At 45.7% G+C, this 21,642-nt stretch overlaps 2 protein-coding genes across 2 annotated transcripts; both read left to right on the top strand.

Annotated features, from left to right (window-relative positions):
• The first annotated feature begins 14,707 nt into the window (after positions 1-14,707).
• LOC123452294 lies at positions 14,708-17,490 on the top strand. The gene is made up of 6 exons (XM_045128936.1): positions 14,708-14,846; positions 15,088-15,479; positions 15,600-15,652; positions 15,764-15,801; positions 15,893-16,304; positions 16,844-17,490. Exons 1-6 carry the CDS (start codon positions 14,821-14,823, stop codon positions 17,048-17,050), a joined length of 1,128 nt encoding a protein of 375 aa, XP_044984871.1. The 5' UTR covers positions 14,708-14,820; the 3' UTR covers positions 17,051-17,490.
• Positions 17,491-18,370: 880 nt separating this feature from the next.
• Positions 18,371-21,326, top strand: LOC123452287. Its single transcript, XM_045128923.1, has 4 exons — positions 18,371-18,632; positions 19,410-19,607; positions 19,690-19,773; positions 20,184-21,326. The coding sequence occupies exons 1-4, from the start codon at positions 18,386-18,388 to the stop codon at positions 20,933-20,935; spliced, it is 1,281 nt and encodes a 426-aa protein (XP_044984858.1). The 5' UTR covers positions 18,371-18,385; the 3' UTR covers positions 20,936-21,326.
• Positions 21,327-21,642: the final 316 nt, after the last annotated feature.

Genomic DNA, 21,642 nt, shown 5'->3' with positions numbered 1-21,642 from the left:
ATGATCGTGCTCAAAATCTAAACTAGTACGTACAATTGAATAGGAAAAACTCAAGCATCCAACTAGATATCAGGGATTTCAACATGCTGAAACTTGTGCAATCCAAAGCAATTTGCACAGCTGCAGATATCAGTGATTTCAATCCACGTTACAGAACAAAATCTCCAAGCGTCACAGTTGAGAGTCCAATCTACAGCGCCTAAGAACGTAAGCTAAGGAGAGAAATTGATCGGTTGGTTCAGCTAAGCATTCAATCGATCAGGATGCATGCATTAAGAATTTAGATTCAGGAACATGACTACTGACGACAAACCGACCAATTCGTGGTCATCAATCAACCAAAATCCACTCAAGCAACAATGGATGCATCAATTTCTTCCACGCAATCCGACGCTACAGGGTCCTCGGAGCACCAAGGCCACCGATGACGCGCGCTCGCCGCATGCCGACGAGGACGGGTCGGGAAGGGACGCGTGGTGCTTGCTCACGTCGCGGCTACGGGCTGCGGAGGGGCGCGGCCGTTTCGCCCCGGCGCGTGGGAGGAGCAGCGGTCAGAGCGCTACGGAGGAGCGCTTCGCGGTTGGTGCTCTCGTCGCGGTCAGCGCAGCGAGAGGGGCGCGTGCTCGCCCGCGTCACGCCTGCGGGCGCGCGGCGGCCGAGTGGTGCGGAAGAGCGCCTCAGCCTCGCCCCGGCGCGCGCGCACTCGCCGGGAAGATTGGAGCGCAGCGTCGCGTCGTGGGGAGGGGAAATGGAAACGCCGGCGGCAAACCCTCGCCGCAGGTCGTCCCGCGGGAGTTGCGGAACTGTAGCTAGCAGCAGAAAGGGGAGGAGGAAGCGGGGGCGGGGAAGCCACTCACCGAGAGGAGGAGGAAGCGGGGGCGGGGAAGCCACTCTTCGCTGCCCGTCCGTCCGCGCCGTGTCCTCGTCGCCGCCGCTCCCCGGCCTCCCGCGTGGAGGTGGAGGTGGAGGTGGTCGGTGGAGGTGGAGGTGGACGAAGCGAAGCGGAGGCAGAGAAGCCGTTGCTTCGCTTCCGACTTTAAACCAGAGAGGATGGATGCGCGCGGCGTGGGTCGGGTCGGGTCGGGTCGGGTCAGGCTGGACCGGGCTGCACGGGCCCGGGTTGCGGCGATCGGTAGCCCAGCCCGATCGATCGATATTGCCTCCACCTCGTTACGTGCCCCTCAAGTTCCCTTTCATTTCTTCTTCTGCTTCTTCTCTTCTATACAGTATATAACATAAAGGCGCACCCCTCTAGTTCGCTCAAAAAATAAAAATGAAATTACCCCCTCTAGTCAGAATATTACTAACACATTTTCTATGGACGATCTCCATACAGCGCTTTATTTTCATTTTTTTTAAATCACGTCGTTTAAGTTTCAGAAAAACTTAAACAATCAGACGTAAAGTATTACATGCGTGTAAATTTTGAATATGATACACATTATGGTGAAAGCTACACAAAAAAGAGAGTCGTCATTTTGAAATGATGAATAGTACATGCACGATCCACTATAAAAAAATGCATGAATTTGTCTTTTTATGTAGCACTCACCATAATGTATTTCATAACCTAAATTTACACACATGTAAAACACATCAATCTGAACGTGCATGTTTTTTCTCAACAAAAAAGTGAGACATTAAAATGTGATTTACAACATTTCGAGAAACAAGCTTCATGGAGCCTCTCCACCAAAATGCCCTACTCTATCATACTACCTCTCTTCGCTCCTGTTCATGAGCTCAATTCAAATATCTCACCAACCAAGGTAGATGGTGAATGATGGAATTCTTTTTTATAGTTCGCAAAAGTACTCAACTAATGTTATCGTTTGTGTTGTTGTATTCCATAGGGTAATGACCAACAAAAGAAATACCCGCTCTTTATAGGAGTTCGGTTGGCGGGCTCGGAAGTGTGGGGGGTCGCACTGAAACCATAAACCTTTGTGTACGCCTAAGCCTAGTTTCTAAAGGAGGTGCCACCTCAAGGTTTGTATTGCCTTTTTACTAATCATACCACCCTTTGTTACCCATGTAATGACCTCGTGCAAAAGGAGTAGTGGTTCCAACACATCCTCGCGTCAATTCGTGTGACCCCTCTCCGACAGACCCCGCATCGTCTAGCCTTGGGGGTTTTTTGAAGGTACCACGCCATGTGAATTTTAGTCCTTTTTCTGTTTTGGTATGACCAACCTAGAGATGGCTTCACTCTTGGGAGGACTTGGGTAGGCATCCTTGGAAAGGGGGAGGTTCGCATTAAAATCATGAACCTCCCACATAATCTTACTCTTCCCCGGGATGGCTTACATCCACATCTACTGGTTGTGATCCGGATAGATCAATATTGTTAGCAGCTTGACTGCCCTGACTGGGTTCGTACCCCTCGTCGACTTCAACGCTATTCTCCTCCTTCATCACGAGGTGCACTAGGGCATATAGGTGGATTCTTAGGTCTCTACATCGCCTTAGTAGGGCCAACCACTTATGGCTTCTATCTATCACCATCAACTTTCATCTTACTTTTTTTACACGAGGATTTGGTCCACAATGCATGAATACCGACGAAACACACTTCAGGACCAGCCCAAAATTGGTAGTCAATCGGTACTTCAATTGTCTAATATTTAGTATTTCTGGGTGTGCAAGTGCCATCATGAAATTTCTATACTCACTAAGATTAACCCACATCTCATTATATCAAACATTATACCATGGCCATAGTAAATAGTCAAATTAACCGATTCAGACATTTTCACCTGTCACACATTTTCATATCGTCATCAAACCCAACGAAAAATCAATCCTCGCTTAACTAACAAAGCACTAAAATACAACCACACAAAAATTAACACTACAAGTATGCAATATGACTCATCTCTATACTAACTAAACACTAAAACTTAATATGTACAAAGAAGAAGAATTGGGGACAATAAAAGACGTTATGGTTATACCTTTGATGTGTGGGTCCGCTGCCTTGCTCCTCTCTTCAACTCAGCGGCACCGGCCACCTCCCGGATTCTTGCACCACCGAACACCACCGTCGGCTCCCCCTCGGCTCCCGGATTTTGAACTCCGACTACCTCCCACAATGGTTCATCACCACTAGCTCATCCTTGACCCCCAAGCCGCACATCCTCCCCACCACCACCTCCTCCCCAGCCGCACCTCCAGCCCACCATGTCTCCTCCTCATCTATGCTCACTACATGCAAAATAAGCTACCCCATGGATAGATCGGACGCTAGGATGTTGGCGATGGCTATGCTCTACTATATATGTGGGTTGGATTCTAGATTGGCTGGAAAATGGAGAAGGTCCGAGGAAAATCACAAGAGACATGCTAGAGAACTGAGAGAGGAAATCCCCTTTTGAGGAAAAAGAAGGTCGGCCTTATCCCAACATCTATGGTCACAGTGAACCTCCCAAAGCACAAAAGAAATATTGGCAGTTACCTAGGGCTCCTGCATTTCCGCCGGCGACGACGGCGCACCCCTAGATTTCTTACCCTAGTTTGAGGACGGTGATCCCCACGATCCCGTCTCTCCTCTTTATCCGCCGTTTCCTTCCTTCTGCTCTCTAAGAGTCTACGCACTGTTGGGCGTGGTCGTCCCCGAGATGGTGGAGGAGGTTGCGAACTTTGGAGTTTCTGTTCCGAGTGGTACCCGGGTACCTAGGGGAGATATATCGATCTGCGCTTCGGATCTGGATGCTTGTGGTACAGCGTCGCCTACGAAGGACCCTCAGTCTTCGTCTGCGGGGGACAATTTGGCTGCGATGCTTGATCGTCTAAACCTCACGACTCAGGAATCATCATCGTTTGTTATCGAGGAAGATGATGAAGACTACCCAGGCTGTCCGTCTTGGGCGATTGTCGGAAAGGTTCTGGCTCCTAACACCCTTCATATCTCAACGATCAGGTCAGTTCTAAGGCCGGCTTGGGGTAATCCTAGGGGTCTTGAGTTCCATCCGTTGGGGCCGAACAGATTTCTGGCTGAATTTGGGTGCAAAGCAGACAAAGATCGGGTGTGGATGGGATCGCCTTGGACGATTAGCAGGCACTGTATTTTGTTCAAGGAATTTGATCCAGCCCTTCGTCCGAGTGATGTTCGTTTTGATACTCTTTCGATGTGGGCTCGTATTATGAATCTTCCTTTTGGATTTATGAATGATGTTCGAGGAAAAGCCTTGGCATCTAAGTTGGGCAAGGTGGAGAAGATGGATGTTGATGACAAAGGGCGTGCATGGGGGGATTTCATGCGTGTCAGGGTCTCTGTTGATGTTAATCATCCCTTGATGCGATGTGTGTCAGTGTTTTCTCAGAAGCGGAATGCTACTGATGTTTACCAGGTGAAGTACGAAAGACTCCCGTTATTCTGTTTCTCATGTGGCTGTGTGGGGCACTCATCCGTCCTGTGTCCATCGCCAGGTGAACGTGATGCTGAGGGACTCCTTCCGTATCACAGTTCAAGATTGTGTGTCCAAGATGACAGGAAGAAGATGCCGGCAGGGGCTAAATCAGGCCAGAACTCGTTTTCAAAGAATACTGCTCCGGGGTCACGTGGTGGTGTACATGCACCGGATAATATGCAGCCTGGGGTGCGTGGTAAGGACATTGCGGGTGAGGGTATTCCTCCCTCGAAACCAAGGAAACCTAGAGCTACTCGGGCAAGGAAGGTTGCCTCTTCTGATGTGAATATGAGGAGGTCTGATGGCTCGGCAGGCAGTGCGTGTGCAGGGAGTCTTGCTCTGTCTAGTGGGCAGAAGCGCAAGGAGTACCAGCCGATTGTGCCGGTGCAGCAGGATGTGCAGGAAACCTCTCCATTGCATATGATTCTGGTTAGTAACAAGGGATCACCGGCCGCTTTTCAGACCACCATATCTGACGATGGCCAACTTCCAGCAGTCGAGACTAATAAGAAGCAAAGAACATCAACCTCAACTAGATCGGCGGATCAGGCAGCAGCTGCGGATCAGGCAGCAGCTGCGGAGCAGCCCTGCCAGACGCAATGAGTCTTTTATGCTGGAACTGTCGAGGGCTTGGGTCGGACTCGACAGTTGGCGAGCTTCGCTGGTTAGTGAGGTTCTTCCAACCTTCCTTCCTCTTTCTGTCAGAAACGAAGATGAAGGATACTAGGGTTCAAAATTTCATGTGGTCTCTCGGATACTCGGGTAGTTTTGTTGTGAGCAGTGTTGGTCTCAGTGGAGGTCTGGCTTTATTTTGGCAGCATCAATACACTGTCTCTCTTAAGGGTTTTAACTCTCATTCTATTGACGTGCTTATAGCACAGCAAGATTGCGCCCCATGGCGTGCGACTTTTGTGTATGGTGAGCCTCGCCGTGAGTTGCGTCACGACTTCTGGAGGTTGTTATCTCGGTTGCGGTCAGAATGGAGGGGACCGTGGATTTGCTGTGGAGATTTTAATGAGGTTCTTTGCAGTGATGAACATCTTGGGATTACTGATCGATCGGATGCTCAGATGTCTCAGTTTCGTGATTGCTTGGATGAATGCGGTTTGGTGGATCTCGGGTTTGTTGGACCAAAATTCACATGGAATAATAGACAGGCTGGGGATGGTCTAGTGAGAGTCAGGCTTGATCGAGCTGTGGCCAATGGTGAATTCATGGAGCTGTTCATCTATTTCAAAGTGGAAAATGTCATCACTTCTACGTCTGACCATTTTGCAATTTCTATCAATCTATCTACCCTGGCTGAGGAAATGCGGGCAACACCGGTGCAACAACAATTTCTTTTTGAAGCGGCTTGGCTACAAGCACCAGAGTATGGGAGGTAATGGAAAAAGCTTGGGTTGATGGGCAAGATAATTCTTTGTCCCTGCAATCCACATGTGATAACCTAAGACGTCTTGCCGTTTCTCTTAAGAGGTGGAGTCATGTTTCCTTCGGATCTGTTCGTAAAGGAATTATAAAATTAGAGCGTAAGTTGAAGGAACTTCGGTGTTCATCACAGCCTAATACTCTTGAGATACGAAGGACTGAGCAATCTCTATGTGAATTATTTGAAAGGGAAGAGGTAATGGCACGGCAAAGATCAAGAGTCGATTGGCTTCGGGAGGGCGATAGAAATACTGCTTTCTTTCATGCACGGGCTTCAGCGAGGAAGCGTAGGAATAGAATCACTAGCCTTTCCCATGATGATGGATCCAAGTGTGAGGACATGGACGAGATCAAAGGTATGGTACACCATTTCTATGGTAATTTATTTAGTTCGGAGCCATGTCCTTTTGCTGCTTCCGTCCTTGATGCTATTCCTCGTAAGATCACTGATGAGATGAATGAGGCTCTTTGCAACGAGTATACGGATGATGAAATTAAAATTGCTTTGTTTCAAATGGGTCCCACGAAGGCACCGGGTCCAGATGGTTTCCCGGCTCTATTCTATCAAACTCATTGGGACTTCCTGCAGAAGGAGATTTGTAGTGCTGTCCGAAGTTTCTTGAATGGTGGAACCATACCCACTGGTTTTGTGATTCAGTGATTGTGCTCATTCCGAAGATAAATAATCCACAACATCTCAAGAACCTCTGGTCAATCAGTTTATGCAACGTCATATACAAGATCGCCTCGAAGGTACTCTCAAACCGTCAGAAAGTTTTTCTGCCGGAGGTGATTTCAGAAAACCAAAGTGCATTCATTCCTGGTCGCCTTATCACGGATAATGCTCTTATTGCTTTTGAAAGTTTACATACGATAAGATCTCAAAAAGTGAAGAAGCCTTACTTTTCCCTTCAGATCGATATGATGAAAGCTTATGACCGTGTGGAATGGAATTATCTTCGTGGATGCCTCTCTCGTTTGGGTTTTGCTGAATCTTGGATACAATCGGTTATGAGGTGTGTTACTTCTACTCGCTATGTTGTTCGGGTCAATGGAGATCTCACAGAGCCTGTCATACCAACCAGGGGTATTCGTCAAGGTGATCCAATCAGCCCCTATCTTTTTCTTCTTTGTACTGAAGGGTTGTCATGTCTGCTTAAACAGCAGGAAGACCAAGGTGTTGGAATTATGCCCTAGAGGCAATGATAAATGAGTTATTATTATAATTCCTGTATCAAGATAATCGATTATCATCCATGCTATAATTGTATTGAATGAAGACTTAGATACATGTGTGGATACATAGACAAAACATTGTCCCTAGCAAGCCTCTAGTTGGCTAGCCAGTTGATCAAGGATAGTCAAGGTCTTCTGACTATGTACAAGGTGTTGTTGCTTGATAACTGGATCACATCATTGAGTGAATCATGTGATGGACTAGACCCAAACTAATGAACGTAGCATGTTGATCGTGTCATTTTGTTGCTACTGTTTTCTCCGTGTCAAGTATTTATTCCTATGACCGTGAGATCAAATAACTCACTGGCACCGGAGGAATGCCTTGTGTATATCAAACGTCACAACGTAACTGGGTGACTATAAAGATGCTCTACAGGTATCTCCGAAGGTGTCCGTTGAGTTAGTATGGATCAAGACTAGGATTTGTCACTCCGTGTGACGGAGAGGTATCTCGGGGCCCACTTGGTAATACAACATCACACACAAGCCTTGCAAGCAATGTGACTTAGTGTAAGTCACGGGATCTTGTATTACGGAACGAGTAAAGAGACTTGCCGGTAAACGAGATTGAAATAGGTATGCATATACTGACGATCGAATCTCGGGCAAGTACCGTACCGAAGGACAAAGGGAATGACATACGGGATTATATGAATCCTTGGCACTGAGGTTCAATTGATAAGATCTTCGTAGAATATGTAGGATCCAATATGGGCATCCAGGTCGCGCTATTGGATATTGCCGAGGAGTCCCTCCGGTCATGTCTACATAGTTCTCGAACCCGCAGGGTCTGCACACTTAAGGTTCGGCGATGTTTTATGCGTATTTGAGTTATATGGTTGGTTACCGAATGTTGTTCGGAGTCCCGAATGAGATCACGGACGTCACGAGGGTTTCCGGAATGGTCCGGAGACGAAGATTGACATATAGGATGACCTCATTTGATTACCGGAAAGTTTTCGGGCATTACCGGGAATGTACCGGGAGTGACGAATGGGTTCCGGATGTTCACCGGGGGGGGGGGGGACAGCCCACCCGGGGGAAGCTCATAGGCCTTAGGGGTGCCGCACCAGCCCTTAGTGGACTGGTGGGACAGCCCAAGAGGCCCTATGCGCAGGAGATAAAGAAATCAAAGAAAAAAAAGGGGAAGTGGGAAAGTGGAGAAGGACTCCACTTTCCAATCCTAGTTGGACTAGGATTGGAGAAGGAGGACTCCTCCCCTTGGTTCGGCCGACCCCTTGGGGCTCTCTTGAGCCTCAAGGCAAGGCCCTCCCCCTCCCTCCTATATATACTGAGGTATTAGGGCTGATTTGAGACAACTTTGCCACGACAGCCCGACCACATACCTCCACGATTTTTCCTCTAGATCGTATTTATGCGGAGCTTGGGCGGAGCCCTGCTGGGATAGATCACCACCAACCTCCGGAGCGCCGTCACACTGCCGGAGAACTCATCTACCTCTCCGTCTCCCTTGCTGGATCAAGAAGGCCGAGATCATCGTCGAGCTGTACGTGTGCTGAACGCGGAGGTGCCATCCGTTCGGCACTAGATCGGAGCGGATCGAGGGATGGATCGCGGGACGGTTCACGGGGCGGATCGAGGGACGTGAGGACGTTCCACTACATCAACCGCGTTTCTTAGTGCTTCATGCTGTGCGATCTACAAGGATACGTAGATCCAAATCTCCTCTCGTAGATGGACATCACCATGATAGGTCTTCGTGCGCGTAGGAATTTTTTTGTTTCCCGTACCACGTTCCCCAACACAAGGAGTGCTACATGGTATTAAAAATGGTCGACTTGGTCCTGCTATTTCCCATTTACTGTTCGCAAATGACAACATTTTCTTTGCAAGAAGTGACAGGAGGAGTGTGGAAGCTTTGAAAGAAACACTTCATCTATATTGTGAGGGGTCGGGTCAAAAGATTAATCTGGATAAATCTTCTATATTCTTTGGTAATGGCAGAGGTGATCAAGAATGAGGTTAAACATAGTCTTGGTATTTTTAATGAGTCTCTCCAGGATTCATATCTTGGTATGCCAACTGAAGTGGGGCGATCACCTACAATGACATTCAGATATTTGTATGATCGAATGTGGCAGCGCATCAATGGTATGTCTGATCGACCTTTATCTAGGAAGGGAGTGGAGATCTTATTAAAGTCTGTGATTCAGGCGATTCCTACATTTGTGATGAGTTGTTTCCTTATACCTGTTGGTACATGTGAGCAAATGAGGAGATCTATTTCTGATCAGTGGTGGGGCTTTGCTGATGGTAAAAGGAAAATGCATTGGAGATCTTGGGATTGGCTGACATGTCCAAAATCTATGGGTGGACTGGGCTTCAGAGATATGAGCATGTTTAATCAAGCAATGTTAGGCAAACATTGCTGGTGTTTACTCACAAAACCAGATTCTCTATGTGCTAGGGTCCTTAAAGGACGTTATTTCCCAAACTCTGATTTCTGGGATGTAAAATGTCCACGATCTGCTTCCTACACATGGCGGAGTATTCTTCATGGCATGGAGCTGGTCAAAACTGGAATCCGTTGGGGTGTGGGAAATGGTTCTACAATCAAGATTCAGGAGGATAATTGGATCCCGGGGGTGAATTCTCAGTTTTTGCATTTGCTTTCTCCTATCTCGGTTGGCCAGAAGGTTAATTCTCTTTTTGCCGAGGATGGTTTGCATTGGAATGAAGAGCTGGTTCGGTCAGTCTTCGATGTTGCAGTTGCGGAACAAGTGCTTCAACTTCCTATCAGTCGTTTTGATGACAGTGATTTTGTTTCGTGGCCACACACTCGTTCTGGTACATATTCGGTCCGTTCAGCATATCATTTGGCTAGAATGACAAAGGTTTATTCCTCCCGCAGTATCGTAGGCCGTGGTATGTCTTCTACTCTCCAATGCGAAGCCAATTCTTGGAACAAAATTTGGGCGATCAAGGCACCGGGGAAAATGTTGATAACTCTATGGAGGTTTTCCCATGATTGCCTCCCAACTGGGATGCAGCTTCACCGGAGACATATTCCTGCATCTAAGGTTTGTGTCCACTGTTCTGTTGATGAGCGTGTTGAACATGCTTTGCTTTTTTGCCCCTATGCACAAGCTGTTTGGTCTGATATCAAAGATTACTTTAACGTGCATCTTTGTCGGCAAGGATTCACAACTTGCAAATCATGGATTTTTGATTTCATGGCCCGATGCGATGACCTTGCAGCTACAGTTTTAGCAGTCACATGTTGGCATATTTGGGATGCTCGTAACAAACTCAGAGAAGAAAATATTCACCAGCACCCGTCTAGTCTTGCTCTGAAAATCAAAGCATATGTTGACATGATTGTGGAGCACTTGTTCATTACCAGACCTAACCATAGGCGTGAACCCTCTTCAACAACATCTTGGGTTCCGCCGCCGGCGGGTAAGGTGATGATAAACGTTGACGCTGCCCTCTTTACCAATACCAGGAGCATGGGGGCAGGTGTAGTGATGCGAGATCATTTGGGTGCTTGCATTGTTTCCTATGGTATTGGTGTTCCTGAAGTTTTCAATCCTGAGCTAGCGGAGGCAATTGCTATTAAGAGAGGCTTGCTATTTTCTTTGAGTGAAGGTCTTCAGGAGGTTGTTCTCGCTTCAAATTGTTTGACGGTGATTCAGCGTATCAATTCGTTGGACATGGATCAATCTCTTTGTGGTCCTGTGATTCAAGACATCAAGCATCTTAGAACTTCTTTCAGTACATGTTCTATATTTCATGTGCGTCGAGAGTAAAATGTTTCTGCACATTTCTTGGCTAGATCTTGTAATCAGCTATGGTGTCGTGTTTGGCGCGGTGTGTCTCCCGAATGCATCCGGGAATCTATTTGTATGGACATTAGGCCATAATCTATAAAGTGGGTGTGTTATAAAAAAAACATCTATAGTCACGAGATGACCGAAGACCACTCTTTGGTTGATGGTAGGCTGAAGATGGGCTTTTTGGCCGCTTCCATGCCGAGTTAATCTCTTAGGTCAAAGGCCCACTGACAGCCACTTTTTGGCCCCTCTTTGCACCTCTTTGGGCAACACTAGGCCGAAGACTGCTCTTCGGCCAAATGTAGATCGAAAAGTATCTCTTCGGCTTCAGCATGGTCGCGGTGTCATAATTTTCAAAATTTTAATTTAGGTCATACATTTTCCTATTTTCTTATAAAAACTAACAACTTTTCAAAAAGTGAAGGACATGGTTGAGTTAATAGTCCAAATATTGTATTCATAAAACTTGGGAGCAACTATTCCAAGAGTGCTGTCACTTGCGTGGGCTGGGATTGCGTCACTTGGCTCGCTCTTTGCCTACGTCACATGTTGCCCTCTCGACGCTTTCTTTGGATTTTATTTTATTGTACATTTCTGCACACATTTTCAACTTTTATATTAAAAATCGGGTTTTCCAGCTTTACTATCTTTCTTCGAATTTTCTTAGGTTTTGGGCCCAAAAAAATTATTTTGACGAAAAAGGCATGTTTTAATTATTTTTTCCTTTACTTCTCGTAGAGGCATGGGTCATGCCTCTCGCAAAAGAGAATATACGCATTTTTTCCACCAGGGGGGCACGTATTTACTTCTCGTAGAGTCACGGATTTGCTTCCACGTGAGGCACGACTGTGTCTCTCGCAAAAGAAAAAACGTTTTTTCTACCACGAGAGGTACGGATTTACTTGTCGGAATAACACATTTGCTTCCGCGAGAGGCACGGTCGTGCCTCGCGCAAAAGGAAAAAACGTGTTCCCTTTCTGAAGGTTGGCGAGGGCGATGGGGTTGGCGCATCCACTGCCGCCATTGCAGCCACACCCCTGGTACCTTTGGTGACCATGCCTCGGATGCCACTGTTGCGTCCGCGAGTTTCCCTTCTGAAGGTTGGCGAGGGCAATGTTGGTGTTGCCTAGTTCAGCTTGTGTTTGAGTAACGAAGGTGGCATGCATGGTGGCACTCCACACCTAGGTCGGCGTCTGTAAGGTTAGGACATGCGCAAGAACCTCACGTGACAGAGACCTCATTAGGTATCCTTCTACGTGCTACTGTTGGGCGTACTAGATTGGAGGGGTGAAGTTGACAAATGTGTTGATCTTCTAGTATATGGCTGAAAACCAAGTACAAATGAAAAATGAAGATGATTTATTCAACACCCATGCCATTTCAACAATAATACTCTATACAATACCTTTTCAGCTATGATACCAGGTGTTGCATATCAAAGTAAAAGGGAAAAGAAATAATAACGAGCAATGATAAATATGAATATTGGTTGGGCTCCTGAAATCACAAAGACCATGTAAGGTAGAGGAGATCTTACACGGAACATGAAATAAGGCGAGACACTACCCACAATAAATTGCAGCATGTGTAGAAGTCAAATCAGTAAATTGCATTCTTGCTGCGAAATTCAAAAGAATCTCGCATGTAGAGAATTGCAAAACAATACAGTGGATAGCATACTGCTTGGACTTGGCTCCTCCATGATTTTCTTGGACACTTTATATACTTGTCTCTCCCATCTTGTCAAAATATGTTGATCTTCTATGAACGGATATTTGTATTTGTTAACACTTAAAACAAGGGTTTATCAGTATGGAAAACCAAACTTATAGTAATTATTTTGACACAAGAAAAGTAGCATACTTCAGGATCAATTCCCCTCGGACTCGGTTTGCATTTTTTTTACTCGTCACACCACCCTTTTATACCCATGTTATGAACCCACGCAAAAGGAGGACTTGTTTTGACACTTCCTCACATGATTTCATGCACCCCCTCACCAATAGGCCCCACATCATTTCGCCCTAGATTTTCTTTATAAGGGGTCACCCCATGTGAATCTTAGTTTTTGTTTGTCTTGTTGTATTCCATAGGTTCATGACACCAAAAGAAAGGTCCACACTTTGCAGGAGTTCGGCCGGTGGCCCGGAAGGGGGCAGGATCGCATTGGAGCCATGAACATCCGTACAGGCCTAAGCTCGGTTTGTGAAGGAGGGCACTACAAAACATAGACTATTTAGTGACGACCCACTTATGTCACGCAAAAGTGGTTTTCATCACCAAAAATGGTGGTGACATTTCAGGACATCACCCCCACTGTTACTGAAGCTTTGTCATAGAAAATAAAAGCTTGATGGTACCACTTTTTCTATCACGCAAGACCGTGTCTTAAGGTAAATGTGACTGTTTCTAAAACAGTTGTAAAAGTAAATACAGTTTATCTTACAAGTTAAATCTGCTAGGAAATAATTTTTAAATAATATTAAGAACATCTTTTGGAAAGCAAACAAAATTTATAAATGGATTTTTCTTAATTTATGAAGAATTTTTAAAAATACAAACATTATTTGAATATGTGAACAATACTTGAAACCATGATTTTTGTTTGAAAACAGGTACATTTTTTTCAAATTCTGATACTCCTTTTGTGAACAGTTTTTGAAACGGGAACATTTTTTAACTTATGCTCACTTTTTAAAACAGGAACAGTTTTTGAACTTACGTACATTTTCTGAAATGGCAAACATTTTTTAGAAAATGAGGAACATTTGTTAAACTTCCCAACCATTTTAAAATCATGAATATTTTAAGAATTGGAAAAACAATTGAACAAGTTTTCAATTTGTGAACTAATTTTGAAAAAGAGAAACATTTTTTGTAAAACAGGAATTTTTTTTATAAAAACGTAAAAACAAGAACATTATTTGAAAATTGTGACCAATTTATGAAAAATGGAACATTTAAAAAAAAATCATGCAGTTTTCTGAATAGGAGAACATTTTTTGAAAATATGAACACATTTTGGAAGCTGAAACATTTTTTGAAAATATGAACACATTTTGGAAGCCGAAACATTTTTTGAAGCATGCACATTAAAATATAACTTATGAACATGAGAATATTTTTTGAAATACAAAACAAAATTTAGAAAATGTCAAACAAAAATAAGAATAGGAAAAAAGGAACAAAAGTGAAGTAAAAAAATGAAAAATGAGACAATAACATTTTTTGAAACAGGAACATTTTTTAACTTATATGCACATTTTAAAATAGGAAAAAAATTCAAAATTTGGAACATTTTTTTGAAAAATCTGAAACATTTTTATAAATATTATAGACCATTTGTTAAAATTCTGGAACATCTGTAAAAATTCTAGAACATTTGTTTAAAAATTCTAAATTATTTTTCAAAATTCTGGAACATTTTTTCATATTCCGGGACATTTTTACAAATTCTGAAACATTTTTCGAACACCAAAAACATTTTTGAAAGAGAAACAGAAAACAAAAAAAGAAGAAAGAAAACGGGAAAAAAGAAAAACCGGTTCAGGAAATCTTCTAGAAAGTGCCGGGAACCTCTAGAAGGTTCCCAATACCGGAATCGCTGCAACCTGTCAATGGGCCGGCCCAGCTTGTTGCGTGATCGTTAGGTCTTTGCGAATGGTCGACAATTTGACGCAGTGTGCGTCCAATAAGATATTCCCACAAAGATTGCGTGGGCCGGTTTGGGTGAGAGGGTAAAGGAGGCCCAGTGCGAATGTCGCAGTGAGCAGGGCCGGCCCAAGCCCAAGATGCTCCTGGCCGTAGAGCAATCCTATTCCTATCCAAATCCACTCGCCTGCCTGCCCGACCACGGCCAGTTCCTCCCCTCCCTCCGGCTCACGCCGCCGCCGCCAGCCAGCTCCCGCTCCCGCTCCTTTTCCCCTCGGACCTCCGTCCCCACGAAATCCATGGCGGCGGCCGCGCATTGCGCCAGGTATTCTTCCAACAGCCACCGTTTCTCCCTCTTATACACTCCTTTGTTGACTTGGGATGCTCGCTCATGCTGCTTCCCCCGCCCAGTTCCCCTTCTTCACTGCATCTGTAAATAACTACTGTATCTTCAAGCAAGTTCAGCTTCCTCGTAGTAGTAGTACAGCTCAAGGCCGTCGAGTCCTGCTGAATTTTCTTTAGTGAACACTGAACGCTCACTGAAACCAAATTGTGAGCACATGCAGGGCGACCGTGCCTACCATGGCTTTCCAGTGCACCGCCACGTCTCCAAGAGCCAAGCTCGTATGCTGCAAGCGCCACATGCCGCCAGAGCAGAAAGGAGTTGGACGGCTCGGTCGGTTAACGCAGCATGGGGAGCTTGCTTTGCCCCAATCGTCCGTGAGACAACCATCCGGCGGCATGGAGGAACGATGGGACCGTCATTGTTCTTCTGCATTTTCAGCCAACCAGGGCGATATAATGGGCCAAGTCCAAGACGACCGCCCACCGTCGAATCTGGAATTGGGCGGCGCCAGTCCTGGTGGTTTGTCGAAGAAGGAGATCGAGAGAAGATGTAAGATCAGTGCTGCAAACAAGGGGAAGGCTCCCTGGACCAAAGGAAGGAAGTTAACCCAAGGTGTGTCGGCAACGATCTCGCCAAGAATTTTGTTTTACCTCGGCGATTCGGTTGTGCATGACAATGTGGTGCCATGACAGTACAATATGGAGGACTGATACATTCTCTCTTGTGTTGTAGAGCACAGGCAGCGCATCAAGCAGAGCACTATCGAGGCTCTCAGAGATCCCAAGGTGATGTCATGTAAGAAGCCCGCTTTTGCATCTCACAAAGAATAAACTGCTCTTGTTATGCTCTGTGAAAATTCAAGCCAGTTGCTCTCCTTTTTACTTTTGTCATCCCAGGTTAAGAAGAAAATGCTAGGACACCATCGGTTGCATAGGTAAATCATAAATACATGTTTCTGTTATTTTAAGGTGTATACATAAAATAGCTGGTATGTAGCTCTAAAATTCTGTTTGGTCGTATTTCAGACAATCGAGCAAAGACAAAATAAGCGCCGCGCTGAGAAAGGTGTGGGAGAGGAGAATGATTTCTGTCAGGTCAAGACAGATGATCCTTCGTATTTGGTCAGATACTATCGCTGAGGCAGCCAAAGAAGGTGGCCACGGGCAAGATAAGCTGGACTGGGACAGCTATGACAAGATACAGTCTGAGATGTTATGTATGTTCCTATGGAACAAAGAGAAAGAACAGGTAACCAAGAAGCTTAAAAGGGCGGTGACGAGAATTGTTGCCAAGAAGCTTCAAGCAGCAGAGAAAATGGAGCCGCTGACTAGAACAAAGAAGGCGAAACCTGAGAAGCTGGTGCCACAAAAGTCAGATGCTCAGCCGAGACAGGTGTTGGCATCCACAAGAACAAAGCTTAAAGAGAGGCTGACCAAGGTAATGGACATTTCCTATATTTCTCTGCATTGCGTCCTAATACGTTTCTGGCATTTGTATCCTAAAAAATTTCTGACCCTTTGTTTATAGTGATGGTTAGTTACATAATCTGAAGCTATTTTTGTTTTGATCTGAAACAGTTTCATCGTTGTCCGAACTATTTGGATCAGTTTTATTTTATGAGAATGTCGCATGATAATACTTTTGCGATTGAGCTTACATAGACATTTGCATCCTAATACTTTTCTGATTGATCATAAAGCTTTTAGGCTTATTACTTTTTGCTTGCAGTACTCCCCGCTTACAAAGATGGTTGGTGACATATGAATTCCATTATCAGAAAAGGTCCATCAGCCACTGTCATACTTATTTAAATCTTTTTTGTTTTATTAGAATGCTCCAAAAATGTAGACCCATTCACCCTTTGGTCTTACTCCTTGCACCCATTGAAAAATGCTGCTGCATGCTACACGGTTTCTTTTATCTTCATCTTGTCCTGACACTAACTCCAAACTCTTATTCTCTTTTCACGATCGAAGTGGCACGGCCGCAAGAAGGAGCTTGAGATCGTTATAAGCTCACGGACAAGGGGTGAAGGAGGGCTGCGTAAGCTGACGGTCGCAAGGCGAAGGGCTGTGGAGAGGCGAGCCGAGGTGGACTTGGCAACTGAGCCGGGGGTTCCCCCAGGCCGGATGAAGGAACTTCACTCGCCTTGCAAAGATGGACTCCCCTGCAGTGACACCTGAACCTGCACTGTTGAGCTCAGGCAGCAATGTACTCCCTCCGTTCCTAAATATAAGTCTTTTAAGCGATTTCACTAAGGGTCTACATACGGAGCAAAATGATTGAATCTATGCTCTAAAGTATGCATATATACATCCGTATATAGTCCACTAGTGAAATCTCTACAAAGACTTATATTTAGGAATCCGTATATAGTCCACTAGTGAAATCTCTACAAAGACTTATATTTAGGAACGGAGGGAGTAGCATTTATCCATGCATGCAGTTCTTACATTGATGCTGATGATGTCTTGCCTTAGTAGACCTCTGTGGATGATAACCAGTCAAGTGATTGTGTGTGTAACAGGCTGTGAGCTCTTGCGTTGTTATTGTGGATTTGTAGGCTGATTACATTATTTTTTTGGCCCATCTGTGTGGATGATCAGTCAAGTGATGATGTGTAGCAGACTGTGAACTTGTGTGTTTTCCTTGCGAGGATTTGAGCCGTGCAGACAAAAAATCACCATGCTTTTTCATGCATCGACAATATATAGCCTCGCATGTAGTAGTACAAATGTACTTCCCCCGTTTTTAAATATAAGTTCTTTTAAAGTTTCTACTGCAGACTACATACAAAGCAAAATGAATGAACCTACACTCTAAAGTATGTCTATATACATCCATATGTAATTTATAGTAAAATATCTAAAAAGTATGTCTATACTCGTAACAATTACAAGTATGCTGATTTGGATCTAACATCCAAAAAAATACAAAGTAACTCCTATGACTAAGAGTTGCAATGAAATCTTTTGAAAACACTTTCTTCTCTGTATCAACCTCTGCTAACAAAAGTACTCCAAAGACTTCCGTAAAAAGATTGCAATTGGATTGGAGCAACAATGTTCTCATTCCTTTACCCGCACAAAAATTATCAATACTGGTTTTCAAAAGCGCCTTGAGTTGTCCATCCACAAAGATGAAGCCTTGATCAATGAACGTACTTGGGCCAGAGATGACCCCTAGAAGTGCAGGCCGTTGGATCACAATATCTTTATCATTGTGTCGATGAAAGATTTCAACTCCACAAAGAATCAAACGAACAAAAAAAGTTTGACACACCAACATAAGCTCAACAATTCCGAATAATCGGATCTATGAGGACAAAAAACTCTCTACCTTCATGGCTTCTCCAAAAGAAGAAGAGTAAATTCTATTCTCACACGAGGATCGCTAGACGATGACGAAGAAGATAAAACTCTTGAAGATGTGAGATTAGTTTTGTTTTTTAGTGGATGAAGAAGATGTGAGATCAGTGTATTTCTCCGAGACCAACTTTTGATCCAAGGGCCCAGCGCATGGTGGATGCCGATTCTCCTGAGCCAGGGCCCAAGGCCCAACTGAACGCAGGCCCGCCGAAATCCCAACCAGCTGAGCCCCAGTCTCTCTCTGCCTCCCTCCGCTCAGAGTCCTCACTCCCCCAACTCTCGCCAGGTGGCGGCGGCGTCGGCGGCGGCGGGCGGGGCAAGTCCACGCCGTCCGTGCACCGGGCGGACGCGCGGTCACTGCCGGAGCAGCTCCCGGACCGGGTAGCCCGACCGACCGGTGAGTGGTGAAACCCCTCTTCGCCTGGTAACCGCCCCAGATCCAGTAGCACCAGGGTCCCGTCTGGCTGGAAATGGCCGACTGATGCGCGGGCGCGCCATTAGCACCGCCGGGAGGAGCAGGATTCGACGCCGTTAGGGTCCTATGAACCGCGGGGGTGGCTGTGATAGCTAGCTGGCCGCCGCCGTCGTCTCTCGAGCTAGCTCCCTCCATGGATGGATTATTGCCGAGGTAGTGAGATCCCAAGCCGCCAGACTCGAGGGAGATGCAGCTCCTCTTGGTTGGAAATCTAGGATACGCTCGAAAAAGAAACCTAGGATGCAGTACCGTGTGGCGTGGTCCTCCATTTCATTCATGTACACGCCACCTTCAGACTTGAATGCCAAGGCGAGATGCCCGTGTTATCTTCCCAGTTCGCTCACTTAGGTCGTGCAATTCAGTTCCTTTGCAGTAAAAACTGCTGCTGTAGATCATAATCTTGTTTTGCCCCTGTGATCCATATTTGCATATTTGTTGCTGAAGCAGCGGCAGCAGCAGTATAATCTTGTTTTGCCCCTGTGATCCATATTTGCATATTTGTTGCTGAAGCAGCGGCAGCAGCAGTATAATCTTGTTTTGCCCCTGTGATCCATATTTGTATGGGCGAGACTAAGATCGGAAAGGGGCCAGCCCGCTTCCTTTTCCGTATTTATATGGGTGAAATGTACCTTTATTTGTTTCCTGTACTGCATGGAACCATGATGCTTGGCATGTTGTGATGCATTCATGCCTGTCTAGGTCAAGCTGTTCTTAGGATGAGGTCCTCCAAGAGTAATGGGAGCGTGCAGAAGGCGGGAAAAGTTAACCATGCCCAGGGAGAAGGGCCGAGCTGGGTTCTTGTCGCAGGAGGAGTCCTTCTGAGCACTCTTTCAGTCAGATTTGGGTGCAAGCTGAAGCAAATGTTTGATACCAAGAAGCAAAATAATACCTCCAGAGGTCTGATGCTCTCATTTGCAGTTGTAGTTCTAACTGCAGTCATATGTGCTGTCTGCTGAGTGCTGACTATCTGAATTTCCAGCGAAAAGAAGACATGGATCTTGTGAACTGCACTCCAATCTGTACCGGTTTGATGATGAAACCAATTGCTACTGCTGTGTCTCAGGTAACTTCTACTGCAGCTTAATTTATGCTCTGTTGCCGAGTATTCATCGAGGTTGCAGCAAACTGCGCAGTCTGCAGTGTTGAGTTTTTTCAGCTGGCATTGTAAATACAGTAACACAGTTGATGTCATTAACTATCATTGCCTCATTGGATTATGATATTACAGTTATGTAATCTGCCATACCTTGAACATAATCCATGAGTACTGGCCATGAAGCAAAAAAACTAAGCCACACACTGGCAATATACTGACAAAGTGGTTATGCAGCGGGTTTAGCATTGTTAAATTGCACTGTCCCTTGACTGGGCTAACACTGGACGCTGTCTTGCTATTTTTATTTATGACTTAACAGTCATTGCAAAAAGGCAGAAACAATGTTAACTGTTGGTTGTTATGTGCGGGAATTGCAGATGGTGGAGTGGAAATCAAGCAAGGACCTGCAAGTTCTTTATCAAAACCTGATGAACCATCCCTTCCTCTTGCAAAGATACCAGGGCCAGAATCAAGCAAAGAGAACAGTGGCGTCATGTGGACGTCATCACCTGACCGGCTTGAAGATCCTCGCAGACCATTGCAGTACTCAAACAGTTCTGGCTCTCCATGTGTTTCAGAATCAGGGTCTGACATCTATATCAAGAGAGAGGTCATACAGAAGTTGAGACAGCACCTCAGGAGACGTGATGAGATGATCATGGAGATGCAAACACAGATAGCAGATCTTAAGAACTCTCTCAGCATCGAGGAGACGCAGACCGCCAATTTGCAGTCCCAGCTGGATGGTGCCAACCGAGATCTGTTCGAATCCGAGAGGGAGATCCAGCAGCTAAGGAAGATCATCGCAGATCATTGTGTGGCAGAAGCGCTTTCCCGCGACAAGCCTTTGCAAGCTGGAAACTGGCAACCAGATGCCGCCAATGGGCATGCGAATGGCTACGCTGATAGCAGCATTGATGACCCTGAGCTGCACTGTATCGGTGTCGAGAAGAGGAACGGCGAGGCAGATAGGGTGGAGATGCTCAAGAGAGAGGTCGGCGAGCTGAAGGAGGTGATAGAAGGGAAGGACTTCCTACTCCAGAGCTACAAGGAGCAGAAGGTGGAGCTCTGCTCAAGGATGAGAGAGCTGCAAGAGAGGCTCTCGGCGCAAGTGCCCAACATCTTGTAGGATCTACTCAACAACCCCTCTACAAGGCGCAGGCGGATGTACTTGGTGTTGTCAAGGGATTCACAGGAAAATATTTCGTCGCACATGCTAGGGTCTTTGCAGAATGTTTACATTGATTCGTTGTCGTTCCACTGAGTTTTCGTCCTCGGTTGCTCGGTGTCAAAAAAAAAGGGCTTAGGTTTTTTTCCCCAGTTGCTAGGGCTAAGGTAGCTTAGGAAACTGAACTTGGACGAGTGTTGTATAGGTTTTTTTCGGTCTGCAGGCCGTGCCCCCCTCTTTTCGCTCAGCGTGGTTTAGGCCGGTGCGTGCGGCCTTGGATTTGCGGAAATGGCTTTGTGTTCCTGTGTGTTTGTGATGCCTCGTGTTTGCAAAGGCAGTTGAGTTGATTTCAGAAAATTGTTGGATTGAGCAGCCTGTAACAAATGGGCTTCATGTGTATGGACAGACACCACAGCCTGTAGCACTCCACTGCCTTGTACCATGGGACTCATCCATTCAGATTGCAAACAGCAGGAGCACATGACCAAAAGATGGCACTTGATCACTGAATCCTCCTGAGGTGGGCAGTGCAGGGAGTGCAGTTTCCAATCTTGGTGCCACTTGTGATGAGAACCAACCAGGAAGGATGGGCTTGCAGAGAGAGGATGACGATGATGGGCAAGGAGAGCTGGACCTCACTCACTCTCCACCTCCTCTGCTCTGCTCCA

Source organism: Hordeum vulgare, chromosome 1H, assembly GCF_904849725.1.
Source record: "Hordeum vulgare subsp. vulgare chromosome 1H, MorexV3_pseudomolecules_assembly, whole genome shotgun sequence".
Lineage (NCBI taxonomy): Eukaryota > Viridiplantae > Streptophyta > Magnoliopsida > Poales > Poaceae > Hordeum > Hordeum vulgare.
Note: the sequence above shows the minus strand (reverse complement) of the source record. Positions and strands in the feature narration are given on the sequence as shown.

Excerpts from the sequence above, each read along its gene's own strand:
- LOC123452294 (XM_045128936.1), top strand. The coding sequence starts at position 14,821 with ATGGCGGCGGCCGCGCATTGCGCCAG. Across the intron at positions 15,480-15,599 it reads AGGAAGGAAGTTAACCCAAG|AGCACAGGCAGCGCATCAAG; the intron begins GTGTGTCGGCAA and ends CTTGTGTTGTAG. Across the intron at positions 16,305-16,843 it reads TTAAAGAGAGGCTGACCAAG|TGGCACGGCCGCAAGAAGGA; the intron begins GTAATGGACATT and ends TCACGATCGAAG.
- LOC123452287 (XM_045128923.1), top strand. The coding sequence starts at position 18,386 with ATGGTGGATGCCGATTCTCCTGAGCCAGGGCCCAAGGCCCAACTGAAC. Across the intron at positions 18,633-19,409 it reads CCGGGTAGCCCGACCGACCG|GTCAAGCTGTTCTTAGGATG; the intron begins GTGAGTGGTGAA and ends ATGCCTGTCTAG. Across the intron at positions 19,608-19,689 it reads GCAAAATAATACCTCCAGAG|CGAAAAGAAGACATGGATCT; the intron begins GTCTGATGCTCT and ends CTGAATTTCCAG.